The sequence below is a fragment of the Scyliorhinus torazame genome, chromosome 16 (assembly GCF_047496885.1).
Source record: "Scyliorhinus torazame isolate Kashiwa2021f chromosome 16, sScyTor2.1, whole genome shotgun sequence".
In the NCBI taxonomy this organism is placed as follows: domain Eukaryota; kingdom Metazoa; phylum Chordata; class Chondrichthyes; order Carcharhiniformes; family Scyliorhinidae; genus Scyliorhinus; species Scyliorhinus torazame.
The window spans coordinates 36,432,709-36,450,882 of record NC_092722.1 but is presented as its reverse complement, the minus strand read 5'-3'; the positions used below and the strand labels follow the sequence as shown (position 1 = coordinate 36,450,882).

The 18,174-nt window shown below is 44.5% G+C and overlaps 1 protein-coding gene across 2 annotated transcripts in view; it reads left to right on the top strand.

Moving 5' to 3' along the window:
* The window catches only part of micos10 (mitochondrial contact site and cristae organizing system subunit 10), a 38,184-nt gene extending 20,010 nt beyond the window's left edge, over nucleotides 1-18,174 (top strand). For both annotated transcript variants that reach the window (XM_072478260.1, XM_072478259.1), the window contains 3 exons: nucleotides 13,439-13,486; nucleotides 14,807-14,916; nucleotides 17,115-18,174. In XM_072478260.1, coding sequence (XP_072334361.1) covers nucleotides 13,439-13,486; nucleotides 14,807-14,916; nucleotides 17,115-17,129 — 173 coding nt within the window. In that variant the 3' untranslated portion in view covers nucleotides 17,130-18,174. The remainder of the gene's footprint in view (nucleotides 1-13,438; nucleotides 13,487-14,806; nucleotides 14,917-17,114) is intronic.

Sequence of the window (18,174 nt, the reverse complement as noted above, 5' to 3'; positions counted from 1 at the left end):
TGGGCACCCGAGGATCCAGGTTCAGTCACTGTCCGTGTGGAGTTTGCACATTCTCCTGTGTTTGCGTGGGTTTCGCCCCCACTACCCAAATATGTACAGAGTAGGTGGATTGGCCACGCTAAATTTATAATATTTTTTTAAAATGTAAGTTGGAACCTGTAAATATTTAGAGCTGTTACCAAGATCATTCTGTGCAACATACCTTATTGTTAGATTTTTAATATTAATGGTTAAATTTGAAACGGGCTTTGAAACTGCATTTCTGCAGTTCCATAAAGATAATTCAGCAGTTAATCATCTGAATCGTCTGGATCCTTGACTTCCTGACCAATAGACCACAATCAGTAACGATAAACAACACCACCTCCTCCACGATAGCCCTCCATACCGGGGCCCTGCAAGGCTCAGTACTTAGTCCCTTACTATACTTCCTATACACCCACAACTGTGTGGTAAAATTTGGCTCAACTTCATCTACAAGTTTGCTGTTGACACGACCATAGTGGGTCGGATCTCGAACAACGATGAGTCAGAATACAGGAGGGAGATAGAGAACCTAGTGGAGTGGTGTAACGACAACGATCTCTCCCTCAATGTCAGCAAAACTAAAGAGCTGGTTATTGACTTCAGAAAGCAAAGTATCATACACACCCCTGTCTGCATCAATGGTGCCGAGGTGGAGATGGTTGACAGCTTCAAATTTCTAGGTGTACATCACCAACAATCTGTCCTGGTCCACCCACGTCGACACTCTGACCAAGAAAGTACAACAGCGCCCATACTATCTCGGGAAACTAAGGAAATTCGGCATGTCCACATTGAGTCTTACCAATTTTTATCTCAGCCTGGTATCGCAACTGTTCGGCCCAAGACCGCAAGAAACGACAGAGTCGTGAACACGGCCCAATCCATGACGTGAACCCGCCTCCCATCCATTGACTCTGTCTACATCTTCGGGTGTGCCTTGGGAAAGCGGGCAGCATAATCAAAGACCCCTCCTACCCAGGGCTTATTCACTCGTCCAACTACTTCCATCAGGCAGGAGATATAAAAATCAGAACATGCACTAACAGATTCAAAACAGCTTCTTCCTGCAATTACCAGACTCCTGAATGACCCTCGTACGGACTTGTCACAAATCTTCTCTACTGAGTAGTGCTTCACCTGATGTCTATGTATTTACATTGTGTATTTATGTATGCCCTATGTTTTTTTTCATGCATAGAATGACCTGTCTGAACTGTGTGCAGAACAATACTTTTTACTGTACCTCTTTAAACGTGACAAAACAAATCCCATCCAGCAATCTGACATCTAAAATCATTTTTAAGTGGAGTTACTCAGAAATTAAATTTGTTGGTGTGCTGGATGGTGGGGTTGGGTATTGAATTTTGTTTGTCCAGCTTCCCAGTGTCCTACAGTACTAATATTACAGATGGTTAAATACCCTGCATCCTAAAATTAGTAAATATTCAGCCAAATTTTTTTTTTTTGTATCCCTTGATGGTCCTTCCTCTTTCACTGCTTCCAGTTCTGAGGTGCCATTCATTATCGTGAGCAGAAACATTTTTGAATGTAACCTATTTAGTTAACCACCATTGAGATTGGGTTGTCAGTGGGTAGTTTGAATTGGAGACTAGCACACAAACCTGCAATCAATCATGCCCTACAGTTGATTTTCCAGGTAGAGAATGGTCCTGATTACTTCAGAAAAGGCTCAGAAAGTAATTGAGTAATGATCAATTATAATTTTACTCTCCCAAGTGCTCCAGTTGACCTAATAGCGAACTCTATTAGACTGCTTCGAAAGATACAAATAAAAGTGACATAAATGTTTTCCTTTCCATCAGTACACCCGGTACCTTCTAGGACATTTACCTGACCATCTTAAATTTTGGTGCTTAATTTCTCTCGGTGGCAATAATCCTTGTCTAATCTTAGTTTCCCATGTATGCTTATTTGTTAGACTGTTGTTTGGTCAAACAACAAGCACGGACATGCTTGACATACATGGCAGTATACGGTAGTTATTGGTGGTGTCATGTGAGAGTACCTTTAAGAAATGGGTGTTTATAAATGGGTATGTATATAAATATCTGTAGTGAGTACCTTTAAGAAATGGGTGTTTATTACTGCAATGTGTCAGAGTGGGTGGAGCTGGGCTGTCTGTCAGCTTTTTACTTTTGTTTTAGGCTGTTTGCTGCAGGGTGTGTTTTAGTTTTGTTTTCAGTGTTGGAGCTGAAGCTAGAAAAAGCAGGTGTACTGCTGTTCTCTCTGCCATGAAAAGACTCTCGTGATCATTTGGTGAATTCAGAATTATAAATGTTCCCAGTAGTGAATGTAAACCTAATGTGCTTCTGTTAAAAGGTGTTTCTTTTGTCTCCTGGATGTTGTTTGGGAATTTATTATGGATTACTTAGTGTTGTATTCTTTGGGGGTTGTATTTGAATTGATGGTTGCTGCGATGTTCACTATGTTTTAAAAAGGTTAACTTGAGTTCATAGAATAAACATTGTTGTGCTTTTAAAAATTATTTTCCATTTCTGCTGTACCACACCTGTAGAGTGGGCCGTGTGCTCCCCATACCACAATCTATTAAAAATTGTGGGTCAGGTGAACTCCATGATACACTTTGGGGTTCTCTAAACACTGGCCCATAACAGTGGGTTGCAAAGAATGTTCGGATTAAGGAGGGAATTGCCTATAGTTCTCCACTTGATCGTGCAATTTCCTGACTTCCCAGAATGCTTCCTTTTGATTCATTGATCTTGTTTACTTGAAACTTTCTCTGTACAAATCCTATTCCCTGTTAAGTGCCTGTTGCTTTGTGATAGGTCATCTAATATGACAAAGTATTAATTCAATTATGCCACTATGCATGGGATATTAGTAATATGGTATGGTACACTTATTGATGGGCTGGTCCGAATGTTGTGCTCGTATGAAACACTTAATGGGGTATGGGGCTGCTGCAGATCCTGATGAAGTCATGGAAAGGATTGATGAGAGGTAGTGCAGTTGATGTTACGTATATGGACTTTCAAAAGGTGTTTGATAAATATAAATAACAATAGACTTACTAGCAAAATTGATGCCTCTGGGATTAAAAGGGCTGTGGCTGTGTGCATAAGAAATTGGCGGAGTGACAAAGTAGAGAATGTCAGTAAACTGTTTTTCTTCAGACTAGAGGGAAGAATGTGTTGGGGTCACTGTGTATTAATGATGTGTATTAATGACTGGTCGCTGGTACACAGGGCAGAATCTCAATGTTTGCAAATGCCACATTTTCCGAAATTTACCGAACAGCAAGGCGTAGAAAATTGCAGGAGGATCAAGACAGACTGGTGAAATGGGCAGATGAAATTTAATACACTTTTGAATGAAGGGAAAGTGAATCTCCCCAGTTTCCTGGTAAATGCTTATCCCTCACCCAACATAACTAAAACAGAGTAATTGGTCATTGTTCCATTGCTGTTTCTGGGAGCTGGCTGTGCACCAATTGGCTCACATGTTTACCACATCAATGACTACACTGAAAAGTGCTTATTTGGCTGTAAATTGATATAAATACATGTCTAATTTCAATTGAGTAGTTTTTCTGCACCATTTTATACAAGATTTTCAGCCTTCTTGTAAATGTACTCCTTGAAGATTCCACTTTCAAAGTCAAATGGACCAGAGCTTGCTCACTATTGTTTTTTTTTTAATAACCATTTTATTCAGGTATTTTTTGGCATTATAATAACAACACAATAAACAATGTACATGAAACTATAAACATAGAACAAAAGCCGTCTCCCTTACAGGTCCCACTTTTATTAACCCCCTACTCTAAGCTAAACTAACCCCACCCCCTCCCCACCCCTTCTGCTGACGATTAATTTTCCACGAAGAAGTCGACGAACAGTTGCCACCTCCGGGAGAACCCTAACAGTGACTCTCAAGGCGAACTTGATTTTCTCCAAACAGAGAAAGCTAGCCATGTCCGACAGCTAGGTCTCTGACTTCGGGGGCTTTGAATCCCTCCAAGCTAATAGAATCTGTCTCCGGACTACCAGGGACGCAAAGGCCAGAACGTCTGCCTCATTCTCCTCCTGGATTCCCGGGTCTTCCGACACCCTGAAAATCGCCACCTTTGGACTCAGCGCCACCCTTGTTTTTAACACCGTGGACATGACATCTGCAAACCCCTGCCAAAATCCCCTAAGCTTCGGACATGTCCAGAACATGTGGACATGGTTCGCTGGTCCTCCCGCACATTTTGCACACCTGTCTTCCACCCCAAAGAATCTGCTCATCCGGGCCACTGTCGTGAGCCCGGTGAACGACCTTAAATTGTATCAGGCTGAGCCTCGCACATGTTGTACACGCGTTGACTCTACTCAATGAGTCCGCCCATAGATCATCCTCGATCTCTCCTGCAGCTCCTCCCATTTGCGCTTCAGCTCCTCGGTCTGCGTCTCCTTTGACCCCAAAGGTTCCTTGTAAATGTCTGCGACGCTCCCTTCTCCTACCCACCCTCTGGAAACTACCCTGTCCTGAAACCCCCTTAGCGGTGGGAGCGGGAAGGTTGTCACCTGTTTACATAGGAAGTCCCGCACCTGCAGATACCTGGATTTGTTCCACCTCACCAACCCAAACTTCTCCAGCGCCCTCCTACTCGGAAAGCTCACCTCTATCAACATATCCCCATGCTCTCAATCCCTGCTCTCCGCCATATCCGGAACCTCCCCCCATCCATACTTCTCGGGGCAAACCGGTGATTATTACAGATTGCTCCCACATGTCTCCTCCATTGTCCCAGGGCCGCCGCCACCACAGTGAAGTACCGTGCCGGCGGGAACGGCAGAGGCGCAGTTACCAACGCCCCCAAACTGGTGCCCTTGCATGAAGCCGCCTCCATACGCTCCCATGCCGACCCCTCCCCCACCACCCTCTTCCTGACCATGGCTATATTCGCTGCCCAGTAATAGTTACTAAAATGTTGCAGTGCAGCCCGCCCTCTCCCCGACTACGCTCAAGCATTACCTTCCTTACCCGCGGGGTCTTGCCCGCCCAAACAAAGCCAGAGATCACTTTGTTGACCCGGTTAAAAAAGGACCTGCGGAATAAAGATGGGGAGACATTAAAACACAAACCGGAATCTCAGGAGGACCGTCATCTTCACCGTCTGCACCCTCCCAGCTAATGACACGGGAGTGCGTCCCATCTCCGAAAATCATCCTTCATTTGATCTACTAGCCAGGCCAGATTTAATTTATGCAGCCGGTCCCATTCCCGCGCCACTTGAATGCCTAGGTCCTTAAAGCTTCCCCCTACTAATCTGAACGGCAGCTCTCCCAGTCGCCGCCTTTTTAAAAAATAATTTAGAGTACCCAATTCATTTTTTCCAATCAAGGGGCAATTTAGCGTGTTCAATCCACCTACCTTGCACACCTTTGGATTGTGGGACAAGCACCTTCCAGCCCCTTGAGGCTCTCAGAGCGATTGCCAACGGCTCTATAGCTAGCATGAACAACAGTGGGGAGAGGGGGCATCCCTATCTCGTTCCCCCGGTGCAGTCTAAAATAGTCCGATGTTGTCCTATTCGTCCGTACACTTGCCACAGGAGCCTGATACAGCAACCAAACCCAGTCAATAAAGCCCCGCCGAAATCCGAACCGTCCCAGTACCTCCCACAGTAATCCCATTCTACCCGATCAAAAGCCTTTTCTGCATCCATTGCGTTCACTACCTCTACCTCCCTACCTTCCGGGGGCATCATGATCACGTTTAACAGCCTTCTTACATTGGCCACCAACTGCCTACCCTTAACAAACCCCGTTTGGTCCTCCCCAATAACGTCTGGAACACAATCCTCAATCCTGGAAGACAAAATTTTGGCCAGCAGTTTGGCATCCACATTCAACAGGGATATTGGCCTGTAGGACCCACACAGCTCCAGGTTCTTGTCCCGCTTCAGAATCAGCGAAATCATGGCCTGTGACATCGTCGGGGGGCAGCACCCCTCTTTCCCTTGCCTCATTGAACATCCTCATGCAACACCAGCCCCAATATCCCAGCAAACTTTTTATAAAACTCCACTAGGTACCCGTCCGGCCCCGGGCCTTACCCACCTGCATGGCCTTCAGACCCTCCCTCCACTATCTCTTCCAACCCGATCGGGGCCCCCAGCCCTTCTACCAGCTCCCCGTCCACCTTTGGGAAATTCAGCCCCCCCAAGAAGTGCCTCATCCCCTCCGACCTGTACAGCCTACTGTAGAAATCCCGAAGCGCCTTATTCACCCCTGCTGAATCTCCAACCAGGTTCCCATCTCCGTCCTTTACTTTCCCTAACGCCCTAGCTGCCTCCCTTTTCCTAAGCTGCTGAGCAAGCATTCTGCTGGCCTTCTCTCCATATTCATAGATTCTCTCTTTCTCCCCCCCCCCCCCCCCCCCCTCGCCTTTCTCAGCTGCTCCACCGCCCTCCCTGTGGTTAACCAGCCGAACTCCGCCTGTAGCCTCCGCCGTTCCCTTAAAAGCCCTGCCTCTGGGGTCTCTACATACCTCCTATCGATCTGTAGTATCTCCTTAACCAGTCGGTCCGTCTCTGCCCTGTCCACCTTCTACCTATGGGCCCGTATCGCGATCAGCTCCCCTTTGACCACTGCCTTCAGTGCTTCCCAGACCATGGCTGCTGAAATTTCTGTGTCTTTGACCTGCAGGTAGTTCTGAATTTCCTCAGCCACTCGCACACTCCTTCGTCAGCCAAAAGTCCCACATCTAACCTCCAGTGCGGGTGCTGGTTACTGTCTTTACTAACCTGCAGGTCAACCCAGTGCAGAGCATTGTCTGAGATTGTGATCGCCGAGTACCCAGTGTCCACCACCCCTGCCAGAAAGGTCCTGCACAAAATGAAGAAATCGATCCGGGAGTACACTTTATGCACGTGTGAGTAGAAGGAGAACTCCTTCACCCTCGGCTGCCCAAATCTCCATGGACCCAGCCCCCCCACACCCCCCATTTGCTCCATGAACCCTTTTAGTTCCTTTGCCATTGCTGGCACCCTGCCTGTTTTCGAGCTTGACCGGTCCAAGCTAGGGTCAATAACTGTGTTGACTTCCTCTCCCATGACCAACCTGTGCGTGTCCAGGTCCGGTATCTTCCACAGCATCCTCTTTATAAACTCCACGTCATCCCAATTTGGTGCATACACATTTACTAATACTACCTGCACCCCCTCTAGCTTCCCACTGACAATGTACCGGCCTCCCACATCCAAAACTATTCTACCCGTCTCAAACACCGCCCGCTTATTGATCAGGATCGCGACCTCTCTAGTCTTTGAATTCAGTCCCGAGTGAAAAACCTGACTGACCCAGCCTTTCCGCAATCTAATCTGGTCAGTTACTCTAAGGTGCGTCTCCTGCAACATTACCACATCCGCCTTCAGTCCCCGAAGATGCGCGAACACATGTGCCCTCTTGACCGGCCTATTTAACCCGCCAACATTCCATGTGATCAGCCTAGGGGGGCTCATTGCCCCCCCCCCCCCCTTCGCCGATCAGCCATCCCCGCTTTTGGGCCCGTTTCCAGACCATGCTCTGCGCCTCCACCGGCCCGCCCCCAGGCAGCCTCCTCTCTGTCCCTTGGCCCAAGTCCCTCCCTCGTCAGCAGAAAATCCCCCCCCCCCCCCCCCCCAAACAATACTTTGTAACCCAACCCCTTTGATAAACCAAACATGCACACACACCCTCACTGCGCGTCCGTGAGCTAGCCCAGCTAGCTTGGTGGCCCCCATCCCTGGTGCCGGATAGTGTCTCACCTATTGTGCCCCCCCCCGCTCATACAAACAACCCCCACACAATGACACCAAAATCTAAACAAGCACACCTCCATCCCCCAACAGTTCAAATGAAAACCTTAACTCACTCAGCTCTGCCACTGGTCCCAAATCAATACAGAAGGCATTACAAATGGCTTCCAAAAATCGAAAAGCGAGAAGCTTTTTTTTTTTAAAGAACAGAGAAACAAAAAACATGAATGCTGCAGCAAAGTTCAAAAGTCCTCAGTCCTTTCCTTTTCACGAAGTCCAGCATGTCCTCAGGCGACTCGAAATAAAAGTGCTGTACCTCATACGTAACCCAGAGACGGGATACAACAGTCCAAAACTTCACCTTTTTCTTAAAACGGATCGACCTAATCTGGTTGGAGCCTGCTCTTCTCCTGGCCACCTCCACACTCGGGTCTTGCTAGACCCGCAGGATACTATTGTCCCACTTACAGCTCCGTGTCTGCTTGGCCCACTGTAGAATGCGCTCCTTATCCAAGTACCTGTGGAAGCTCGCCATCATTGGCTTCGGGGAGGAAGGGGGGGGGGGGGGGGGTCTCCCATTTGTGCGGCTTCCTCGCGAGTGCTCTGTGAGCCCTGTCCACCTCCAAGGATCGGGAGAATGCCCCATCCCCCAGCAGTTTCTCAAACATATCTGCGATGTATGCCCCAGCGTCCGCTCCTTCGGACCCCTCCGGGAGCCCAACGATTCTCAAGTTCTGCTGGCGGGACCTATTCTCTAGGTCCTCCACCTTCTCCAGGAGCTTCTTCTGCTGGTCTCTCAGCATCCCCACCTCCAACTCCAGTTTGATGTTCCTTCTGCTCAGCCAGCACCTTCTCCACCTTCTGGATCGCCCGATCATGGGCGTCCAATCTAAGCTCCAGCCGCTCAATCGACTCTTTTTTTATCGGTCCAAGCAGTCCCGTTTCTGCTTAGCAAAGCCTTCCTGAATAAATTGCATCTGCTGCCTCCCGCTGCAGTTTCAGCCCAAGCCTTCTCTGTCTTTCTGTTCCTGCCTTTACGAGCACTTCTAGTCCTTCTCTCCATGCACCGATGTGGGAATTCAGTACACAATTGCCTCTGTCTTTTGTTTTACAGTTCAAGTCCGGTAGAAAATCGGGTGAAAGTCTGACCCGAGCGGGAGCAATCAAATGTGCGACTTACTCCTTCATAGCCGCCACCGGAAGTCCCCCTTGCTCACTATTGTTAATAGTGCCTTTATCCGATTGCATGCATGTATTCCTGCTACTAAAAGCACTGGAGTATAATTTTGTGTCCAGGGCTGGGGTTTTGCTCAGTGGTCACCTCTGAGACAGTGTTAAGATTCCAAGCACCACACCAAACTTACAGCCCTGATATTTTTATGTTCAGCAAGATATTTTTTTCTAACCACTGAAGCCTCTGAAATGTCTCAACTTTGTCCTTTCAGGGCAGCACGGTGGCGCAGTGGTTAGCCTGCTGCCTCACGGCGCCGAGGTCCCAGGTTCGATCCCGGCTCTGGGTCACTGTCTGTGTGGAATTTGCACATTCGCCCCGTGTTTGCGTGGGTATCGCCCCCACAATCCAAAGATGTGCAGGGTAGGTGGATTGGTTATGCTAAATTGCCCCTTAATTGGAAAAAATTAATTGGCTACTCTAAATTTTTTTAATTTTTTTTTAAAATCCTTGTCCTTTCTGATTATCTTGAGTTCTTTCTTGTCTACCAGCCTTTTATCTGTCCTGTTTGGATTTCAGAGTTGCACATTGGGATTGATTATAGTCGCATGAAGCCCACTAGCTCTCATCTAATCCAGTCTCAGCCACTACTGAGAGTGTACTCGTCTTGTACAAATCAGAATAAAGCAGTTTAGAACTTATTAATTTGGCTACAGATCATCTGGATGGCACTGCAACACTTTTTGATTTGAATTCTGATTGCAAGGTTTCTGTTCTAAGGGCCCTCGGTGGCAGAGTTTTGTGATATCCCGGAATCTTTCAGTCTACCATGTTCCATTTATCCAGGACTGCATATATATTTTGATCTATTTCTCGAAGTTAAAGATTCAACAAAGCCCCATCCTTGCACATATTTGAGCAGCTAGTATAGAAATACATTGCCTTTTCTTTTGGAATATCTGAACCGCAGTTCAATATGATTAACACTCCTACACACAATGGCTTTGCAATTCAAACGTGAACGCTACACAAATTAGCTGACTGCATGCCTGTGTTGCTTTTCTACTGATTAAATAATTACTTGTACAAAGCTTATTTTTGTAAAAGTTCACAAATTTTCCATTAGCATTTAAATAGTTGGTGAAAGTCAGTTTCCAACAGAGAGGCGAATATATATGTATTTTCTTAAAAAGACAAAGATGTGTTGCAAATGCAGACTTGACCTCTTTGTAAAGCCCCTTCTTGTGGGCCCCAGCCCTAGGGTTAAGGGCAAAAGAAAAAGACCGTAATGCATCTCTGTCTGGGAGACAGGTGGTGTGCAGCAGAGATGAAGGTTAAAGGTCGAAATGGTTCCCTATTTTGTACATTCTTGTTGATGGTTAACTTGTACTAGTTAGGTATAATTTCTGTGCACGGTATTTTAGGAAATTGTTAATTGTAGTGGGCTTTGAGGTTCAAAAATGCTGGGAACAAAACAAGTTCTCAAATTCTTGCTGATCTAATGGCCAAAATCTTCAGTGGAAGATTAAATTGGTTTCTTTGTAACTGTGACATTACTGAAGATTTACTTTTAAAGCTGTTGATCAAGTTCAAAAATTCAGTCACTGAAACGTACAGCCCATTGTTCCCTTGCTGACTCTTTGAAAGACCAGGCATACTTAGTCCCTCGTCCCCACTTTTAGAGTCATAGAGGTCTACAGCACAGAAAAGACCCTTCGGCCCATCGCATCTGAGCCGGTCAGAAACAACTACCTTATTCTAATCCCATTTTCCAGCACTTGACCCAGAACTTTGTATGCCTTGGCATCGCTTTTTCATTTATAATTCTGCAGGTTCCTCATCCTTCAGTAGCTCACACTTTTAAAATTATTAATGGAATCAGCTCCCATCCACCACCATTTTAGGTGAAGCGTATCTGAACCCCACAGCAGAGTGAGGAGAAATTCTCCTGTCCTCCCCTCTAGATCTGTTATCAATGAATTCGAGTCTCTGACCTCTAATTATTGACCCTGTAACCAGAGGGAATAATTTCCTATGTCCACACTATCAAAACCTCTCATCTTGAAAATCCCTTGCATCACCTCTTAACCTTCTCTGTTACAAGGAGAGCTGTCCCAATCTTTCTAACCTCTGAAGTCCTTCATGCCTGGTAACATTCTTGTAAAACACCTCTGTACTCTTTCTAAGTGCTTTAGATCTTTCCTGAAGTGTGGTGTGCAGAATTGTTCATAATAGCTGCGGCTAACCAAGTGATTTATGAAGTTCCAGTATGATCTCTATGCTTTTAAATTCCATTCTTCCATTTATAAGCCCAAGTAACTTGTATGGTTTTAACCACATTATTAACTTGTTCTGCCACCTGAGTATTTCATATGTTAACACTAAGAGCTCTCCGCTCATCTGCATTTTTCAAAATAAATAATTATTATAATCTATAGTATAGTCTACTGTATTTCCATATTAGTCCTCCCAAAGTCCAAAACCTCGCTCATCTCTGCATTGAGCTCAATCTGCCAAACTTGCCAACAAAACAAAACAACTTAACCCTCTAAACACCCAACTCAAAACGAAATGGGGCATGTGCCCCTTACAAAAAGGAAAAGAAATGCCCCCCCCCCCCCCCCCCCCCCCCCCGGGTTGCTGCTGCTGTTGACCTCCTAACGTTCCGCGGGAAAGTCAAGGAACAGTTGCCACCGCCTGGAGAACCCCTGCAAGGACCCTCGCAAGGCAAACTTTATCTTCTCCAGCCTGAGAAACCCCGCCATATCGTTGACCCAAGCCTCTACGCTTGGGGGCTTCGCGTCCCTCCACATTAACAAGAACCTTCTCCGGGCTACCAAGAAGGCAAAGGCCAGGACTCCAGCCTCTTTCGACTCGTGCACGCACGGATCATCTGATACCCCAAATATCGCTATCCCCCAGTTTGGTTTTACCCGAGTATCCAAGACCTTGGACATAGCCTTTGCAAAGCCCTTCCCAAAACTCCACATGCGCTGGGCACGCCCAGAACATATGTGCGTGGTTTGCTGGGCTCCCCAAACACCTGGCTTCCATCTTCTTAATAAGCCTTCTGTATGGCACTTTGTCCAGTCTACTTCATCTACTGAACATACAACATTTATTAAACTACCTTGATCAACCTTTTTTGTTACCTGATTAAATAATTCAACAAAATTAGATAGGCATGTTTTACCTTTAACACATCTCTTGATTGACTCGAGCCTTTCCAAATGTAAGGTTATTTTATCCGCAGTAATGGCTGCCAATAACCTCCCCGCCACTGATATTTGGCTGACTGCCTGTAGTTTTCTGGTTTATCCTTCCTCCCCATTCTTGAATAATGGTATAGCATTGAAAGCCCTGTGGTACTATATCCAACAAAGATTGAAAGATTGTGACCAACACTTCTGCTATTTGTACCGAGTGCATAAATATTGAATACCTGATTATTCTGGTTTGATCGTTCCTGGTATGTTTCATAATACAAATGTTGATTTTAAGATCTGACATTCTATTACCAATTTAGTGCCCAAATTGTGGTAGAAAGGTCTGCTCATAGCAGTGTGAGGTGACGGCCTGATGGGAGATTGTGTGTACATTGTAAATTCCTTTTAGCTAGTAACTGATATGGTTCTAAAATTAATTGCTGCATTTTACACCTCATCCTCCAACATGACGAATTTATTTCCACCCCCTGGAAGACAGTGCATCACCAAAGTGCACGTTACTCATGTGACTTCACAGCTAGAGTCTGGCCAGTCTCCACATGTACACTTCCAGCAGGTCTCACTCTTTTGGGAGTGGAAAGCTCACCTCCCTTTCTCAGTGGGATTGCCCCAGATCAACCAAGGATTGAATCCGAGTCCTTCTAGTCTGTAAGTCTCAGCTACATCCCTGATAAGCTCATCAAGCCATCAGGGAGCCCTCCATGTAAAAATATAAAAACTGTAAACTTTGTTTTGGAGCGGGTAGGTCTGGTCTTAAAGTCTTTGACATGGAGCTAATTAGCACTGAGTTGACGTGTGTTCATTTATTAGCTTGAGTTAGGAGGTCCTGTCTTTCTTTATACAATCAATCTGTTAAGACTAATAGTGCCAGACAAGCTGAAATTCACAGTTGTACAGGCGGAAGTTTTTTCCCCCTGCAGTAGTTCCTGCAATTTGTTGAACACCATGACTTGACTCCAAGTTATAATTGTGTTAGTTGCCCCTAAGGAAGATTCTCTTTCAAGATGAAAAGCCAAAACTAACACCACCTCCTCCCCCACCCTTATGTTTTTGATGCCGGTGAGAGGAGGGGTCTAAGCTATAAAACTGAGTTAGATAACTCTTTATACTCTGAGTATACAGAAATATTAAATGCTGCAATGCCCCTGATCCAAACAGTTTAGGGGACTGGTGCGCTTTAGCTTGTGGCTTTTGATGGTTACATTTCAAGCTTTCTTTTTAAAAAACTTTTTTTTTACTTTTCAGGTGTTGGCTTTGGGTTAGGAATTATATTTTCTCTCATCGTTTTTAAGCGTAAGTATTGCTGTTCGTTGTTGTTGAATGTATATGGAACAGTAAACGAGTGGTATCATTGGATTGAGAAGAAACGTCTGGGAGGATATAAACAGGAGGATGGGGACCATATATATCCCAGGTTATTGCAGAGTGATTCCTAATAGGTGACTCTGAGCAACATTTGGGGGGCTGCTGTTATTATAGTCCAGAAAAGGGCGGCACGTGGCACAGTGGTTAGAATTGCTGCCTACAGGTGCTGAGGACCTGTGTTTGAATCCCGGCCCTGGGTCACTGTCCGTGTGGAATTTGCACATTCTCCCAGTGTCTGCGTGGGTTTCACCCCCACAGCCCAAAGATGTGCATGGTAGATGGATTGGCCATGCTAAATTGCACCTTAATTGGAAAAAATAATAATTGGGTACTCTAAATTAAAAAAAAAAAAAGAATAACAATTAAAAACAATTATAGTCCAGGAAAAACAATTCATGTATTTAAAAAAAAATAAAAAATTTAGAGTACCCAATTCATTTTTTTCCCAATTAAGGGGCAATTTAGCGTGGCCAATCCACCTAGCCTGCACATCTTTTGGGTTGTGGGGGCGAAACCCACGCGAACACGGGGAGAATGTGCTGCCCAATTTGATGTATTCAGGGAAACGAATAGCACTCTTCGGTGTCATACATCACATAAAAGGCCCTTCGGCCCATTGCGTCCGCGGTAGTCAAAAACAACCACCTAACCATTTGCAGCACTTGGTCCATAACCCTGTATGTCCTGGGATTGTATGTGCTCATCTAAATTCTTCTAAAAATGTTTTGAGGATCTCTGCCTCCTCCACCCTCTCAGGCAGCAAATTCCAAACTCCCACCAACCTCTCGGTAAAAAAGTTTTTCCTCACATTCCCTCTAAACCTGCTCCTCTCATAACTCTGAAGAATAGTCACTTCATTGAGGTGCTCTGTGCAGGGCCATGGCTATGAAACCAGCATATGGCTTTAGAAGAGGAGGGAAAAGAGTGAATTTGGAATGTACTGCCTGATGGGATACTGGATACAAATTCAATAGCTGCATTCAAAGTGGAATTGGATAAATAAAGCTTGCAGAGATATGGGGAAAGTGTTAGCTGGCTTGGGACTAACTTGCTCTTTGGAATAGGCAGTATAGACTCGGGCTGAATAACCTTCTGTGCATTACTATTCTATGATCCTATGAAACAAAAAACAAATGAGTCTGCCGTAGAATTTCAGATTTAATAAATTGCAAAATGTATTTAACCATTTCCAGATTGCAGGAATTTGCATCACACCTAATGTAATGTTTTTTTTCCCCCCGTGTGCAGGGCGCAGTTGGCCTATTACTTTTGGTACAGGATTGGGTTTAGGAATGGCCTACGCTAACTGCCAGAATGATTTCCACTCTCCCTATCTTATGTATGGAAAGTTTGTCAAAGTGAGTACCAATATTTTATTTTAACTTTGACATTTTGAATCAATAGTACAGGTTGGATGATGCTGGGAGAATTGGAAAAATCTCTCAACAGTGTCTTCCTTCAGCTTCTTTTGGACCCTGGCCAGGGGAGTCTGTGATGACGCATGTAAGCAAAGTAGAATTATGGTCAAAGGAGACTAGACCTACAAGTCCATTGCATCTCTGCCAAACTCTTGTCATAAATCCAACTGGGTAGGGTTTGATCAGCATGGCCTGCCACAACTTCAGATTGCACTTTTTTCTGAGCACTGGCGTGATGTCACGAGTGGGAAATCCCACAAGTGTCCTGGGCAATGCGCAGTTCCTATCATGCGCGTCAACATGCGCAATATATTCCAAAATCCAAAAAATTCAGAAATCCAATACACACACGACCCCAAGGAGATGCGCAGTTCCCAATGTGCACCACACATGCGCAGTTTTTTCCAAAATCCAAAAAATTCCAATCTCCGATACACACTCGGCTCCGAGCATTTCAGATAAGGGATTTTCGACCTGTATTTAACTATCAGGAACATGGAAGCAAAGCTACTCATCCTTGCCTGATATTTGCGCACATGCGCTGTGCAGCAAGGGTTGCTGGATAGAGAACCAAAGTGCTTTCGACCCAATCTAGACCAAAAAGGCAGTGATGTCACACAGTTTCATAATTACCATTCATGTAAAATATTGCTTGTGTAGTTAAATCATAATAAAATATTTAATGATTGCCAGGGTTTTCCTGAGGAAGCTTCAGCACATTTCAGGTTATAGTTATTTTACAAGTTTTCCAGTAGAGGCTGATTAATTCTTTTGCGAATTGGTTATATGAAATTGATTCCTTTTTTTAAATGATGACTGTTTCAATGCCTACATTTACATTTTTTTAAAATAACATTGGAATGTTTTATTCTCAAAATCAGATATCAAGAAATATGGCCTAAAAATTTAAATTGCAACATTTGGATCATGTGTGATTTTATCCGGAATAGTGTGTGTTGGTGTTTTTTGTAAATTATAATCTCTGTGCGTGGGGGTGGCTGGAAGTTGATGTTGATTGTTGGAAATTATTCTCCTGCTAATAACTACTGTCTCAGGTGAGGATGAGATTGGACTCCAAGTCCCTCTCTAGATAAATATTCTCTCAGCACTATGAAGGGTGAGTGACCCCCTTATGAGATTCAAAGGGGTAGTCAGGACCTAACTTCACTGAGGATCTTTCTTGACAGGTATGGGTAATAAAAATTCAAGCTATATTTGCTAAACTTTTTTAAATATTCAGTGTACCCAATTCATTTTCCAATTAAGGGGCAATTTAGCATGGCCAATCCACCTACCCTGCACATCTTTGGGTTGTGGGGGCGAAACCCACGCAAACACGGAGAATGTGCCAACTCCACACGGACATTGACCCAGAGCCGGGATCGAACCTGGGACCTCAGCGCCGTGAGGCTGCAGTGCTACCCACTGCGCCACCGTGCTGCCCTAGCTTCGTTAAACTGAAGAGTGAACCAGAAATACTGAAATTTGCCTGCTAAAGGTTCAGCCCACTACAACAGAAATATAATTGAATTTTAATTTCTGCATAGAACAATGGGAATGGAAGTTGTGCCGCATACATGTTAAATTTCAGCTAAATTTGAGCTTGTATGGTATATGTGACACGATTGCATTTTAACTGAAATTAGGTCAAGATCAAACTGGGAATGGCTTGTACAGCCAGGAGAGTGTCCAATTTCCCACTCTCAAACTGCTCCCTCACACCCAACTCTTTCGACTTTTTCTTTACTTGTACAGATTGCTCCAACTGAGGACGTGAAGTTGATTTGTTCCTCGGCCTCCGTCAGTGCAGAGATGAGAACAAAATTGATCATCATAAAGCTGTAGATCCATTCCATATGAAATTCTCTCCCCAACTCCTTGTTCCTTGCCACTCCCTTCCAAAAGCCCTTCTGTTTGACTGTGCCTTAAAGACCCTACTCTGCTCCTACTTTTCTTTCTCTCTTTCCCGCCTCTTTGTGCTTAATGTTCACCTTTTGTTACACACATCCATTTTTTTCTCTGAGGAACACTGTAGATAATGTAATGTTATGTGCCTCTAATTGTAATAAAATATTACTCCTGTAATTCTGCCAAATTAAACTCTACTAATTTTGGGAATTATTGTTTTATTTTCACAGGACCATTCTCCTTAGGATGTGCTTGCTCTACAGTACCAGTTTCCCGTGGATCAATTCTGTCTGTGTGCATGTAATAGAGACTCTTACTGCTGTGCTGTATTTAATTTCACTTCTCAAGCTTGTATATTAAAATCGTCATTAATAAAGAGCTAACGACTCCTATTTATTAAGCGCAGCTTGATCCATTTGTGCATGGAAAGAAAGAGGTTTAGATTTAAAGACAAACAGATGGGCTTATCTGGGAAGTTGTGTAAAAGACGGTCACTGGTGGCATGACCAACTGAGGTAGAGATCTGAAAATTAAGTTCTTAAATTATCCAAACATCTGGTTAAACTTGACAGATTCTTGCTCGTCTTGGGCAATGTTTTGGTTGTAGGAACCTTTTTCTAAGTAAGCCTTTCCTTTTATTTGTTACACAGGAGCTGAGCGAAGTAGCACACACCCACAGCTGAAATCATTAAAAGAGAGGCTAGCTCCTGGTTCCTTGTGAAGCAGGAGCAGTACAGCACGCGGCCTTTGCTCTCCACAACAGCCTTCCCCCAGAGGGCATTTTAAATCACTCCTGTGTTTATAGTCGGTCTATAAGCCGTGCTCCTGGTTTGGAATGTTCCCCCTGTGCAATCTCTGGAATTTAGAATCACTATGTAGCTAACAATAAATTATAGTGTGATAATGTATTGATGCTAAATGCAGTCCAGGCTAGTAGTAAATCAGCTCAATTAATGCTTTGCGCTGGAGAGCGAAATTGCAAAGGTTTACTGCAGATTTACTACAGGGAAATTATGTAGTCAGCTCAGTAATAAGTCAAATATTAATTGTACATTTTCAAATAACCTTGCTGAGTGTCCTGTCCACATGCATGTGGATTCCACGGTCTATAAATTACCTGTATATTAATAGGTATGATATGCTGGTTAACACTACTGGTTGACATCCTAGGCTTAAATTAAACTGTCCAAAGATTGCATTAGACTGTGATTGGTCATGTAGCTGTTATTTATGTATAGCTTCTAAAGTTCTGTAATTAAAAGAGGGACTGCTGGAGAAACGGGCCAAATA